The 13,384-nt window shown below is 37.9% G+C and overlaps 1 protein-coding gene across 1 annotated transcript; it reads left to right on the top strand.

Annotated features, from left to right (window-relative positions):
• The first annotated feature begins 931 nt into the window (after positions 1-931).
• Positions 932-5,831, top strand: LOC131933470 (protein BTG3). Its single transcript, XM_059290228.1, has 2 exons — positions 932-1,080; positions 2,039-5,831. The coding sequence occupies exon 2, from the start codon at positions 2,104-2,106 to the stop codon at positions 3,058-3,060; it is 957 nt and encodes a 318-aa protein (XP_059146211.1). The 5' UTR covers positions 932-1,080; positions 2,039-2,103; the 3' UTR covers positions 3,061-5,831.
• Positions 5,832-13,384: the final 7,553 nt, after the last annotated feature.

Below are 13,384 nucleotides of genomic sequence, written 5' to 3'. Positions count from 1 at the left end.
GGGTCGTTCATAAAAGACGTCCTGGGGGTGGGGGGGGGGATCATACTGTCGGAACTAGTGTATTTGGGGATCGGAAAGTGTGAAGACCACTTTCGCATGTAAATGGTAACGCTGGAAACCGAATTTATCTCTTTTTGAAACTATTAATACAACACGTAGAAATAATAAATTTTTCATTTATGATCTCTAAACAAATCGGCAGTAATATGTGAATGGATCAAAAATATTTTATGCATAAAAAGTTTAGGTCAAAAGATTAAGGCTGCATTGCATTGCTATTTATTTAAAAAAAAAATTAAAATCAGACACATAATAAACGGCTTAAAACAAGCAATGTTGTAAGGCTGATAACTTGGTGGATGAAATTGTCCTTAGGTCCTCTGGATTGAAAAATCATTAAGTTCGGGTTTTTCTGTTTTAATTGCTAAAGATTACGAAATGTTACATACGGAGATTCGCATAGCTTTCATTTATCCGTGTCGATTTAGTTAACCACCCATGCTAAAAATAAATACGGGTTGACCGGCATCAGGAAAAGCTTTCATTACGTCAACACAAGGAAACATTAAGTAGAGCAAATGGTGGTACTAAAAATAGTTGAGGCTCTGTCAGGTTTATGTAAATTGTTTATTTCAAGGGTTCTGTCTTGTGGTAAGAAGTAAACTTCCGATTAGAGAGCGAATCGTATTAAGATATATCAATAGATACGTTAAAATATTGTATGATCCAATGCAATAATCCAGAAGCTTCGAAAATATGGTTGACCATTTAAGTTGTTTACGAGATTTTGGTGACATCATCGTCACACCAAACGCTTCATTAGCATATAACCAATCAGATTAAGGAAAATATACGCCCACTCCAGACGCCTATTTTGATTGGCTCTAGACTAAGGCGAGACAGAACAAAACTGCGCTGCAAGTCCCGATACTGCGCACTGCTCAAGTGAAAAGCAACTATGTTATCGTAGCGAAACGCTATCCCTTATTTGTGTGTGAGAGTGGTTGTTTGTGTGAAATTGATGTTCTTAGAACGAAAGTTTCATCAACAGACATTAGAAGGTTTATAGATCTAGACTATGTAAGTATAATTTAAAACTTTTAGTAATGGTTATCTAGATTCTTAAGAGATTAATTATTAATTCCAGATCTAGTCTAGATTAGTTAGCCCACTTTTTATCGAAATAGGGTCTCACCATATGGTGGTAAAATTTAAATTTTTTAGAAGGCCTACATTTACCTCTACCGACCCAAGGATATTCTAATTAACTAGAAATGACTAATAAAATGCGATGAAGGTACACTAAGACTTAAAAAGTAGCTGCTGGTGGATCTACAATAATTTAATTTCAAAGAAGTCGATCTAGATCTAATCTAGATCTAGCTAGAGTCAGTAGAAATCTAGATGATAGTAGTATTAGTAGACTATCTAGATTTCTAGATCTAATCTAGACTACGTCTAGATCTAAATTTAGACTACTGTGATTCTAGATCTAGAATTCTAGACAAATCAAGAATAGTCTTTTAGATATCTAGATTAACTCTAGATCTACTAATCAAGATCACAGATTCTAGATCGATCTCTAACCAACTCGCGCAAGATTTCCGTAATTACCTCTGCACTGAGTGCTCTTAGTCTTCTGACTTCTAGCAGCCTAGAATCTAGCTAGATTGATAATAATCCTTCAATTTGAAGGATTAAAGTTAAAGGTTTTTTAAAATTAGTACTGCATATACTAGGACTAGAAATCGAGAATCCAGAAAGTTTCTCAGATCTAAACCTAGTTTTCCTGTTGAAAGATAAAGCCTAAATTAAAATTTTAGGACTAGATTCTAGATCTATCCACTTAGATAATTACTTGATCTAAATCTAGGCCTGATAGGCCCTAATCACCCATAATGAAGTTATTTTTAATTTAAGCTTTTTAAAATGCCAGTAGATCTACTTGTATTTAATATAGGACTATCATTAAATGTCAGATGCAAATTTTGTATAAAATACAAGGTAGCTAACAACTGTCTTCTTTTTTTTTTCACAGATATAAAAAAAAATTTCGGAACCAGAAGGGTATTTATAAAAACGTGTACACAATCCTATTCAGTGATGCGAAAGGAAATAGATAAAGCAGTGGATACCTTCCACAGAATTGCTTTTGGCACAAAGAAAAATGGTACAAAGATAATATCTGAAAGCAAACTGTCATCTTTCATCACTATTCTCACAGAATTACTGTTGGCTCGATATGAAAAGAATTGGTTTCCAGATAATCCTGATAGAGGTAGTGGCTTTCGATGTATCAGAGTCAACACCCAAAGCATTGATCCTACAATCTTGGAATGCTTAAAGCGGTCAAAAATCGGAATACCTAAATGTTTGACCCACACAGAATTAACTATCTGGGTCGACCCCGGAGTAGTATCTGTTCGCATTGGAGAAGATGGCAGCATTGGGTCAGAGGTTGTTGATGAGGAGGTGTATAATTCAAGCCAAAAATCCAAGCTCTCCAGCAAAAGATCAACTTCAGAATCAGATGAGGGATTTTCTTCTAGAAGCTCTAGCCCTGAGTCTACACTGTCAGATCGTTCTGGATCTGTGAGCCCACCAATGAGCGTGTCTCCCACATTCAGTCCAAAATCAGCCTGTAGCTCCCCACCAAATGCTCTGGAATACAACCCCTACTCCCCGCCCGTCCAGGTGTCGTACCCAAACCGTTATCGCCCTTCAACTCCTCATACACCTTCCCAGCAGCTAGCTAAAACCCTTTCTCCTGCAGCTAGTCATTTTCAGCCATCAGGATCTCAGAGTAGGGCACTGTTTTCTCAAGGCCCATCCATGACATCTTCTCCTCATGGGGATTTGTTTTTGGCCAGTCAAGGTCACATTCCAGTACCATCACCTCAACGTACATCTTACACTCGTCCGCGATCCCTCTTTCCATCCTTGGAAAATGGCAGCTCGTCGCAGGGATCTGTGATGGACGGCTTTGGGAAGTCTACTTTTAACCCATATTCTGTGCACATGCACCAGCTGAATTACTACGACATTCCAGCCATGGCATAGTGGCATTTGCTGCTAATTTAAAGACATTATGTATTGTGTGCATGTTTCATTAGTAATCTTTTTTTTTTTTCAATATAGTCATAGTCAATGTATATCTGTTAACTAAATACCTAGACAAGGTGCAAGTTAAAAACAATTAGTTAAGTGTTCTCTGTCCTCTTGCTTCTTCAATGTTTATACTGCAAAATTTTTGTGTTACACCGAATTTCCAAGTGTTAATCAATTAGATAGTGTGATACGACATGGAGTTTTTAAAGTTGGATGTATCTTCACAAGAAGGATCTTTTTGTTTTACCAAGATTGCTAATTCAAAATCTATGCCTGCTGCTGCACTGGCTTTTAATCTGCATTCACTTGATGTGTATTTTTATAAGTTTTGAGAAACCACCTGCAGATTTCTACTAGTTAATAACCAATTTTTTTGTTTCGTAAGGATTAAACTAGGTGACCATTTGTTTAGAAATTTTGTCTATAAAAAAGGTTAATAACTAGCATCTTAGTCCTTTAAGGATTGCCAAGTCATATTGCTGGAACGGATAGTTCAGCAAGCTAAAACTATAAACGTTGCTTTAGATTGATTTATTTTTAATTTTATAACACCTTGTACTTGCAATCCTAGATCCATTATATAAAGAGCAATCCAGTATAAGTTGATAAGCAGGACATTTTGTTTCAGACATTGAACTTTCGTGTGCTGTAAGATTTTCCATAGTTGATTCCCCAGTGCATTGATATAGCTTTATATCCAGGTGAATTTTGTCTCAATATTTGTTGATCAGATAGTTGGAGCGTTGATCTCAGGTTGAAATGGCAGTTCTATGGTCAAATATGATTATATTTATATATAAATATATATATATAATATAAATTGTACAAATGGTCATCATCATGTATTTGAAATTAGTTTTCATTTAAAATATTTAAAAATGAATAAATCCTTCAGTTAAGCTGCTTCAGACCACGATAACTGTGATACATTATGATGCCTTCACATTCTGATATTAGTCATTTATGTTGCATGTCATCCGTTATCATCACGATGTTATCCCATAACCGTTTAAGCCATCTTCATTTGTCAAAACTATCATTAGCCGCTAAACTGAAGAATTTTTCATCCATAGTTGTAATTCAATCAATGAGCAGCTCTGAAATAGTATTATTTAAAAAGGAGGTTATAAATATATAAATATATTTTCATGTAACTTAAGAATGTCCTGAGTGGTCTATATAGATATGACAGATTGGCCTGCTATCTTTTCATATGAATGTTCTGAAGTAATTTTAATGTAAAATGACAATAGATTAGAGAGAATAATAGCTTTAGGGTTTCCTTTCTGTTGCATGGATTCTCCTATAAAGCTGGTGCTAACATGAATGAATTGCATGAGGTTTTATTGACTGCTTTGTCAAATAACTTTCTGTTGCTTTGTGTACATGATTGTCAAGTTTTTAACACAACTGGATTTGTGGAGCCTTCATATAAGATTTTTATGGTCTTTCAACTATTTTGCTCACCAACCCCTACTGCTGCTGTATAAGCAAACAAGGCTTGGTGAAGCTTTGATTTTATGTTTAACCAATGGATAATGTTGGGTGGAAAAGAATGGTTTTCAACACAGTGCCATAGGCTGAACTTGCATTCTCTACTTTTTTTTTTAAATTTTCTTTTGCAAGTGATGACGTATAATGCTCTCAGATTGTACCTTGTTCCTTTTAGGTAGCAACTCACTGCCTTCTCACACTGTGGTTTGCATTGCAAAAGGTAGGGGGTACAGTGTCTGTAAATAATCTGATATTTTGCACCACAGAATGTAAAGTAGTGTATATATCTAAAAGTTTTTAAAAGGGCATAAAGTAATCCATTTTGAATTTTAGAACTTTGCCAATGTAATAAGTATAAATAAAAGTTTTTAAAAAGTTTTAAACACATTTTGTTCATTGTTTAATACAAACAGTTGCATTTTTTAAATTAATTTTTTAATTACAGTTGCAAAATTTATTTTTTGAACAAGATTTGCATGTCCCTACTGCATATTAGACTATGCCTTTTCCATTTTTCTAGATTTCGTTTGTTTCGCATTGCACGTATGATGCATTATCTAAAGGCTAGTGAATTGAACTTCATGCATTTTAAAGCCTGAGAGCATTATACATGTAAGCAAATTTAATTCTGATTTTGAAATGAATTGCCATACCCTCAAAATTTTTAATTTGTAATGGATTATTTTATAGCTTTGTAACAGGGTTTTAATAAGTACTCTTTTTGGACATCAGAAGAATGCAAAGTTGGAACAGTTTTTAAAAAAAAAAGTTATCTCCACATTTAGAAGACTTCTGGTTTGGTTTCCACTTTGAAAAGATAGTGTGCCCGGCCATTGTTGTTACGGTTGATCTATGGTTGTTGTGTGACTTTTATGATTTATTTTAAAATTGTTGACTAGTCAAAACGACTAAGGCATTTCAAAGCATATGCACAAGCTTATGTACAGACATTGTGTGAATGATTTGACTTAAATTGCCTGAACTTTTGACAGCTACCTGACCTGTTGTGTTCATGACAAATTATGGTACAAAATTCCCTGTAAATGCTATTGAGTTGATTAACTATGGAATTCTATTTTTAACAAAGGGCAGGTTATTGTTTAACCCATATGTAAATTGCTTTATCTTGCACTTTTATTTTTAATTCAATTATTCAAAAAAGAAAATAACAAAAAAAGATGTTGTACAGATGATATGTGACATGAATAAAAAAAAGATTTAGTTTCACGTTTGCTTTTGATTATTATTTGAAGAAAGTTATTTTATTCCTACCTCTTTTTCTTCTCCATTAAAATATCATATTTGAATCTACATAAACAGCAAGCTAGTCTGAAATACTTAAACATTGGCTTAGCTTTTGTAACTAATTTTCTGTAATACAATCATACACCAGATTCTTAAGGCTATATGTAGATAATTCAGGATGTGTCATATTTGCAACAAGGAACATATTGGGTACGGAAGCAATCTAAGCTAATGTGAAAGATTATCTGATTTATAAACAAGGCATACTGGATATTGTCAACACTTGCGTAATATGCTACTGAGCTAGAAGACTGCTGAAATGTACTTAAACCATGGACTGGAAAGGATATATTTTGTTCAGAATTTATTCTTGGATCATGATGGAAATGTTGCCTGCATTATTTTTAATCGAATGACAGTTGATACTGGTAAAAATGGAGGATAAACGACCAGCTTTTCCAAGTAGATCAGGGGTCTCCAAACTTTTCAGTCCGAGGGCCACATTAACAATCAAATTTGACTTCGGGGGCCAGTTTCTTCTAGGCATTTTTTTCTGATTTTCTGGGCGAAGTTCCTCAGCCATCACCAACAAACGATTTTTTCATTGGGCAAACAGATCTCCGCGGGCCGGATGAGAGGACTTCGCGGGCCGCGGGCCGTAGTTTGGAGACCCCTGAAGTAGATAATCAAAAATGGTGCCTCTTGGTTGATTCAATTTAATTCACACCTGGGCAATTTTATAGTAGGTGACCAGTTAGGCTATTTCATGTTGGTTATTCCTTCATAGCTAAACTACTTCATGTTGGCTATTTCTTCACAGCTAGACTATTTCATGTTGGTTATTCCTTCATAGCTAGACTACGTGTTGGCTATTCCTTCATAGCTAGACTACTGCATGTTGGCTATTTCTTCACAGCTAGACTATTTCATGTTGGTTATTCCTTCATAGCTAGACTACATGTTGGCTATTCCTTCACAAATAGACTACTTCATGTTGGCTAAATGGTTGTTTCTACTTCAGTCACAGCTAGACTATTTCATGTTGGCTATTTCTTCACAGCTAGACTACTTCGTGTTGGCTAAATTAGTGTCTCATCATCAGTCACGGCTAGGCTATTTCATGTTGGCTATTTCTTCACAGCTAGACTACTTCATGTTGGCTAAATGATTGTTTCTACTTCAGTGACAGCTAGGCTATTTCATGTTGGTTATTCCTTCATAGCTAGGCTATTTCAAGTTGGCTATTCCTTCACATCTAGACTACTTCGTGTTGGCTAAATTGGTGACTCGGCTACAGCTGGTTTCACGAGTGACTCAATTTTAGTCAGCTTTGTTCTTGACGATGCGATGTATGTTTACATTACGGAACTCTGGCTAGCCAACCGCTTCCATTACTGAGGCGTAATGACAAGTATTTTGAGTAGGAAATATTGTATATGTCAATTCCTGCTGTGACTAGATCTATATGCTTCACTAAAGGATATATGCAAATCATTTGTCGACTTGTATGTGACAAACCTACAATATGGCCATACGCTGTAACAAAACGTTATTATAATTAAATGTCATCGCTAAAAGATTTATGAGTAATATGAGTAAGCCTAGTCTTACAAACTGTCTTCACGGAATATTGATCTAGATCTAATTGCAAAAGCATTACTGAAGCGCAGTAGTTTTTTGTTTTTTTTTTTCACTGTGTAGGCCTACTTGACAGATGCTTTATAAAGGCAAGATATTGTAGCCTTCATATGCCTGAACATAAAATTTAAGTGTGTGATGATTTTCGGGAAATTTTATTAAATGTAACCAAAAAAACTCGAATTAAGTTCTGGGTGCCTATACGCCAACATAAAATATCGGATGAGGCCTTAGGCGCTGAGTCTTTGTGTATAAACAACGAGAGGTTCACCTTCAATTCAGCGCCCGGCTATTTTTAGACATCACCTACGTCATGGCTTAGGCTGCAGAACAACTACGTCAGCGATAATTTTACTCTTTTACTCTATTGGGTGGAAAGTAAAGTGTGGGGACGGGAGGGATGGTCGAAAAAAAAATGTAGGTCTAGAACAGGCATATTTTGACAACATCTGTTATATTTCGCTGATGTTTCAAATTGTTCTGTTCACATTAGTTTCTTTTAGTTTTGATAAAATGTCAGCCTTGTATATTCAGATAATTCTTTTTATTAAAGCTAGCTGGTCTATTTTCTTACTTAAAGCGCATTACTGTCGAACGTTGATTTTCGTTTACCGATAATGAAAACAATTACACAAATGTAATTTGTAAATTTAAAACAAAATTTGTCTTCACGAAAAAAAAAATGCTTATTGATTGTGTCAAATGTTCAGAATGGCAATCCTAGCGTAGAGCAGGCTATTTCACAGCGTAATTCAACTTGGCAAGCGTTCGCTAAGTTTATCAGCACAATCGAGAATATTGGCAATGTCACAGCTGGCTTCTGCAATGAGGTCAAACGGGCACTCGAAAGTTCTGTAAGAGCAGGGGTCTCCAAACTTTTCAGTCCGAGGGCCGCATTAACTATTAAAGTTCAGTTCGGGGGCCAGTTTCTTCCGGGCACGTCTTTGATTTTTCTGGGCAAAGTTCCTCAGCCATCACCAACAAACGGGCCGGATTAGAGGACCTCGCGGGTCGCATCCGGCCCGCGGGCCGTAGTTTGGAGACCCCTGCTCTAAGCTAACTACTCAAACTACCTTCACGATTAGCTGTCAAATCCAGACTTTGGGCACACGTAACTGTCTAATCTAGACTTTGGGCACATGTAACTGTCTAATCTAGACTTTGTGCACATGTAACTGTAAGTGTTAGTCCCGAGAGTGCACCAAGGTGTAACACAGTTTACAGCGGTTTGCTCTCGTCTTTTGTTTGTTGGAAAGTATCTCGCGCGTGGGACTTTTTTGTCAGGGGAAAAAACAAACAATGTTTTTTTTCCAAGGGAGGTAATTATAAAATTAAAAGAGAAAAGAGAAAAAAAAGTAGTAATAAATTTTGAAACAAAAGCAAGTAAACAGACATTAGTATTAAATATAGAAAAATAAATTTTAAAAACATCTTTAAAACATTTGGTGACTTATCACACAATGTTAATTACAACTCCCAGTAATTTTTTTTGCTAATCCAACAATCAAATGCAACTTATTTGCATTCAGCTGTAATATTTATACCAAGAAGATTAATTTAATTGTAATAGAGGACGTAGTTGCTTCAGTGATCTTATGTAGGCGTATTTTTTTTTAGGGATCATTTCTATAGTTGTTCTTACCGGGTTGAGCAAAACTTAAATGCATAGAGTCCTCATTTCCATGCACTAGAAATGGACTATCCAAGCATCACGAAAGTCAACAATGGGGTTGCGCCCATTTTCGTTCCCTCTAGCAGAGGTCTCCAAACTTTTCAGTCCGAGGGCCACATTAACTATCAAATTTCAGTTCGGGGGCCAGTTTCTTCCAGAAATGTCTTTGAATTCTCTGGGCAAAGTTCCTCCGCCATCACCAACAAACGTTTTTTCCGTGGACAAAATGATCTCCGCGGGCCGGATGAGAGGACATCGCGGGCCGCATTCGGCCCGCGGGCCGTAGTTTGGAGACCCTTGTGTAAGAGGAAGGGTTGGATGCGGTTGCATTTTTTGTTGTAGTTGTTCTAGAATTTTGAAATGAAGACGAAGCGATTTGCTTGGACTTTGAAATAATACCAAAAGTAGCACCTCTAAATATACTACCTTAATAATGATAGTAATGTGCATATTAATTGTATCTGCACTTTCTAAGTGCACTACACTGGCTATATGTTGAATAGGCCTAGGTATGCCCAATATGCAGTGTTTCTTCCAGACTTTTTTCTCCGGAGGGGGGGGGGGGGGGGCACTTGAAATTTTCGGGGGGGGGGGGGGGCGGTAAACTTTCTTCGGGGGGGGGGGGGGCGGACACTGTTAAAAGTATATATTTTCTATATAAATTATATAAATTTCATTCCGTTCGGGGGGGGGGGGGGGGCGAAGAGATGCCTGGAAAAAAACTCTGCCTATATGGAGGCAAGTGGTAGTTTTGTAACATAATGCACACATCTGTTTTTACGAAATGTATTGATGAGTGTATCGCTATAGACCAGGGGTTCCCAACCTTTTTTTTTACTCTAGAGCACATTCTAAAATATCGGTAGGGTGGCGGGCACCACCTATTTTAAATCGACAAACTCCTTCCAGAGGCGTAGCGACCCTTCCCGTCACCCGGGGACAAAACTTTCGATTTGCACCCCCTCTTAAATTTTCGATTTGCACACTCCCCCCCTAAAATTTTCGATTTGCATCCCCCCTCAAACTTTCGATTTGCACCCTCCCCCCTCAAACTTTCGATTTCCATCCCCTTCAACCTATCAAAAATGTTTATGAAAAAAATTCTGTCTCTGTCGAATAGTGAGAGGCGGGCACATATGAATCGTTCGGCGGGCGCCATGGCGCCCGCGGTCACGGGGTTGGGAACCCCTGCTATAGACTATAGGCCTATATTGCTAAACTAACTAAAGGCTTACCAAAAAACTCATTTTTGAAAAAAAAATAGCCTAGGTCAATGTATAACTTATAATTTTGAATACTATACGTCAAGTAAATGTGTCGTCAACACGCAATTTAAATTAGGTCATGATTTACATAAAGTAATTCAGAAACCAGAGCCGGCGTTAGGGGGTGGCAAACGGGGCGGCCGCACCAGGCCCCGCGCTTGAAGAGGCCCCGCGATTCAGCAAGGCCATTGTTATCTGAATTAGTTTGTAAATAAATAATCTTTGCTGAATTAAATTTAAAAAAAAACCAACTAAATGGCCGAAATTGTTGGATGTTAAAACTGAGGCCACGGCTGGTGTTAGTGAGTTATCCTCTACATGGACTGGGACAGACCGTTATTCTAAAGAAAGACGTTAGTGTCACACATCGCTTGCACGGTCGACTCGCTATTGTCCTGAGGTGACTGGAGATGGCGGTCGCGAATTAGCCCCCGACCTGACATGGGAGGTAAAATGAGGAAAAACGTAAACAGATACCCTATTGTTTGCGGACCGTTGAAGACGTTTTTTTAGTGAGCAGGCGGGGGTGTCTGTAGTGAACAGTCAATGACCTGATGATGGCTTGCAGAGGAGGAGGGGGGGGGGGGGCGGATGGGGACATGCCCCGGAAATCCAGAGTATTTATCCCTAAAATCATAATTTATCCACTGTATGGGCATATTCACTAGGATACGTTTGATAGGCATCCATACAGTAATTATGTACATATTTATTTTATATATTGCCAGGTCATCTTTAAATACATTATACTTGTATTTATTTATATATTTTTGAAGGACATTTATACAGTAATTATGTCCATTTTCATTTTGGTAAACTTTAACGGTATTCGTAAAGTGAATAAGCACATGTTTATTTTAAGTAATTGTAGGGACAGTGGCGTAGCGAGGTCGAGTGTCACCCGGTGCGGCACTTAATGGTGTCACCCCCCCCCCCTCCCAGAGTCGTAGCGACCCTTCCCGGGAAAAAAACTTTCAAATTTTCGATTTGCACCCGCCTCCCCCCCCCCCTCAAACTTTCGATTTGCACCCCCCCCCTCAAACTTTTGATTTGCACCCCCCTCAAGTTTTTCTCTATATATTTTTTGCCTTGGTGTCCTCCCCCCCCTAAATGGTCCGCACCCCCGCCCCCCCCCCCTCGCTACGCCTCTGTGTAGGTATATTCAGTATAATAGTTAATGCCATAGTGATTCTTGTTTTAAAATAGTGTAGGCACACTAAACAAATTATAAAGTCTATTCTGTTTGATACATCGGGCCGTGACTGTTTTATGGTAAATTTTCTCCTGATTTCTAAAACGTCTAAATTACCGGCAGTCCGAGCATGCCATCGCGAAATTCATAAATAACATGAAGCTGGCTGTCACGTGGTTCGCTTTCTAATTATAGACACGGACCTTCTCTTGTGAGAACGCGGTCTTAACCTGTAATGTAATACGCGGAAGCTCTATAAACACGCACCTTCTCTTGAATGGCTGCGGTCAGAGATCCAGTAACGTAGTACCCCGAACTGATTTTTTTTAGGGTTTGGCATCCCATAGATTTATATGTACAGTTATCCTTCACCTCACCCCACCAACTGTCAGCCCCTCCCCGCCCCCCCCCCCCCCCCCCAGTGTTCCACCTTACTGAGCGTCCGTGATTAGTCCGTGATTACATTTGAGAGTCATTTCATTTGGATATCTTATAGCCGTAAACAGTGTTTTTCACGATTCAAGCTTATTCCGAAATCTATCAATGTTTTGCTATTTTCCCCGGCATCCACACACTTTGAATGCCACTGTTAACACTCGATAAATTGAGAAAATATCGATACTATCACCCGCCACTGTGGACCGATTTAACGTTGCTTCAAAGTGATTTCACCATTTTTCTCTACACCATGGCTACAAGAGACCGAGATAGATTTCGAAAGTACGAATCAGGTGCATCAAAAGCGAGGAAAACTTAATTTAAGAGAAGAGTTTGATAAAACACAAGCAGGCGCGTTGGACAAGCACATACACTATCCAAAGAAAGTCGTTAAACAACAAAAACTTTTTGATTTGGTTGTTGATTCCAATGTCGCAAATGTGGAACGTAAACAAATAGGACTACAATGAGAGTACTACCATTTTGTGGGTGATGACGGTAATAATGAATCCTCGCGTCATTTATTGTCAGCTGCAAACCCCCCCCCCCCCCCCCCCCAAATTGACAATAGGGACAAATCAAGCGGCCATTCTGAAAATAATTCTGGCGAAGATAATTCTTTCCCAATGATCGTAAAGGATATATACGATCCGGGTAATTGGTAACATATGTCTAATGCCCTTCGGGGGTTTGCTGATAGAGAAAGGTCCGATCAGATTACCTGACGACCATGATTATCCAATAGATATGGAAAAGAGACACTTTTCAAGGAATTTTTATATTCGGAAGATGCCAAACAAAGAATGTGTAGAAACAGTGCCTTCGATACATTTGGAGGATTCGGGATCCCTTTTCCCAATACGGCGATCGCCTACAGAATCTCGCTAACAGTTCCAGTCACAGTTGCAAGCGCCGAAAGAAGTTTCTCCAAACTGAAGTTGAATCAAGAGACTATTTGAGGTCAACGATGTCCCAAGACAGGCTATGCGGCCCTGTCGATTCTGTCAATAGAAAAAGACATTTGCCTCCAGTTTGGACTATGATGATGTAATTATGGAATTTTTCCTCACGAAAGGCAAGAAAAGTAGATCTTCGTTTGTGAACGTACTGGTAAGAATTTCATAAATAAACATTAATGTAAAAAAATCAGGTTTGAAGCTGACGTTTCATCGTCTCTTTAATGCGTGTCTCAAACTTATATCTGTTTTATTTTTTACTTTTTCAAACAAAAAGCCTTAACAGAAACAAGCAAACGTTCAAAAGCACTTCTAAGTAAACAAATTATTTTGTTAATCAGTGTCTTAATGTTAATACGACATTGATAAACAGCTT

The sequence above is a fragment of the Physella acuta genome, unplaced genomic scaffold (genome assembly GCF_028476545.2).
Source record: "Physella acuta isolate Inbredline_101_S28 unplaced genomic scaffold, ASM2847654v3 ptg002522l, whole genome shotgun sequence".
In the NCBI taxonomy this organism is placed as follows: Eukaryota; Metazoa; Mollusca; class Gastropoda; family Physidae; genus Physella; species Physella acuta.
The sequence above is the reverse complement of the archived record's forward strand: the minus strand, read 5'-3'. Positions and strand labels throughout refer to the sequence as shown.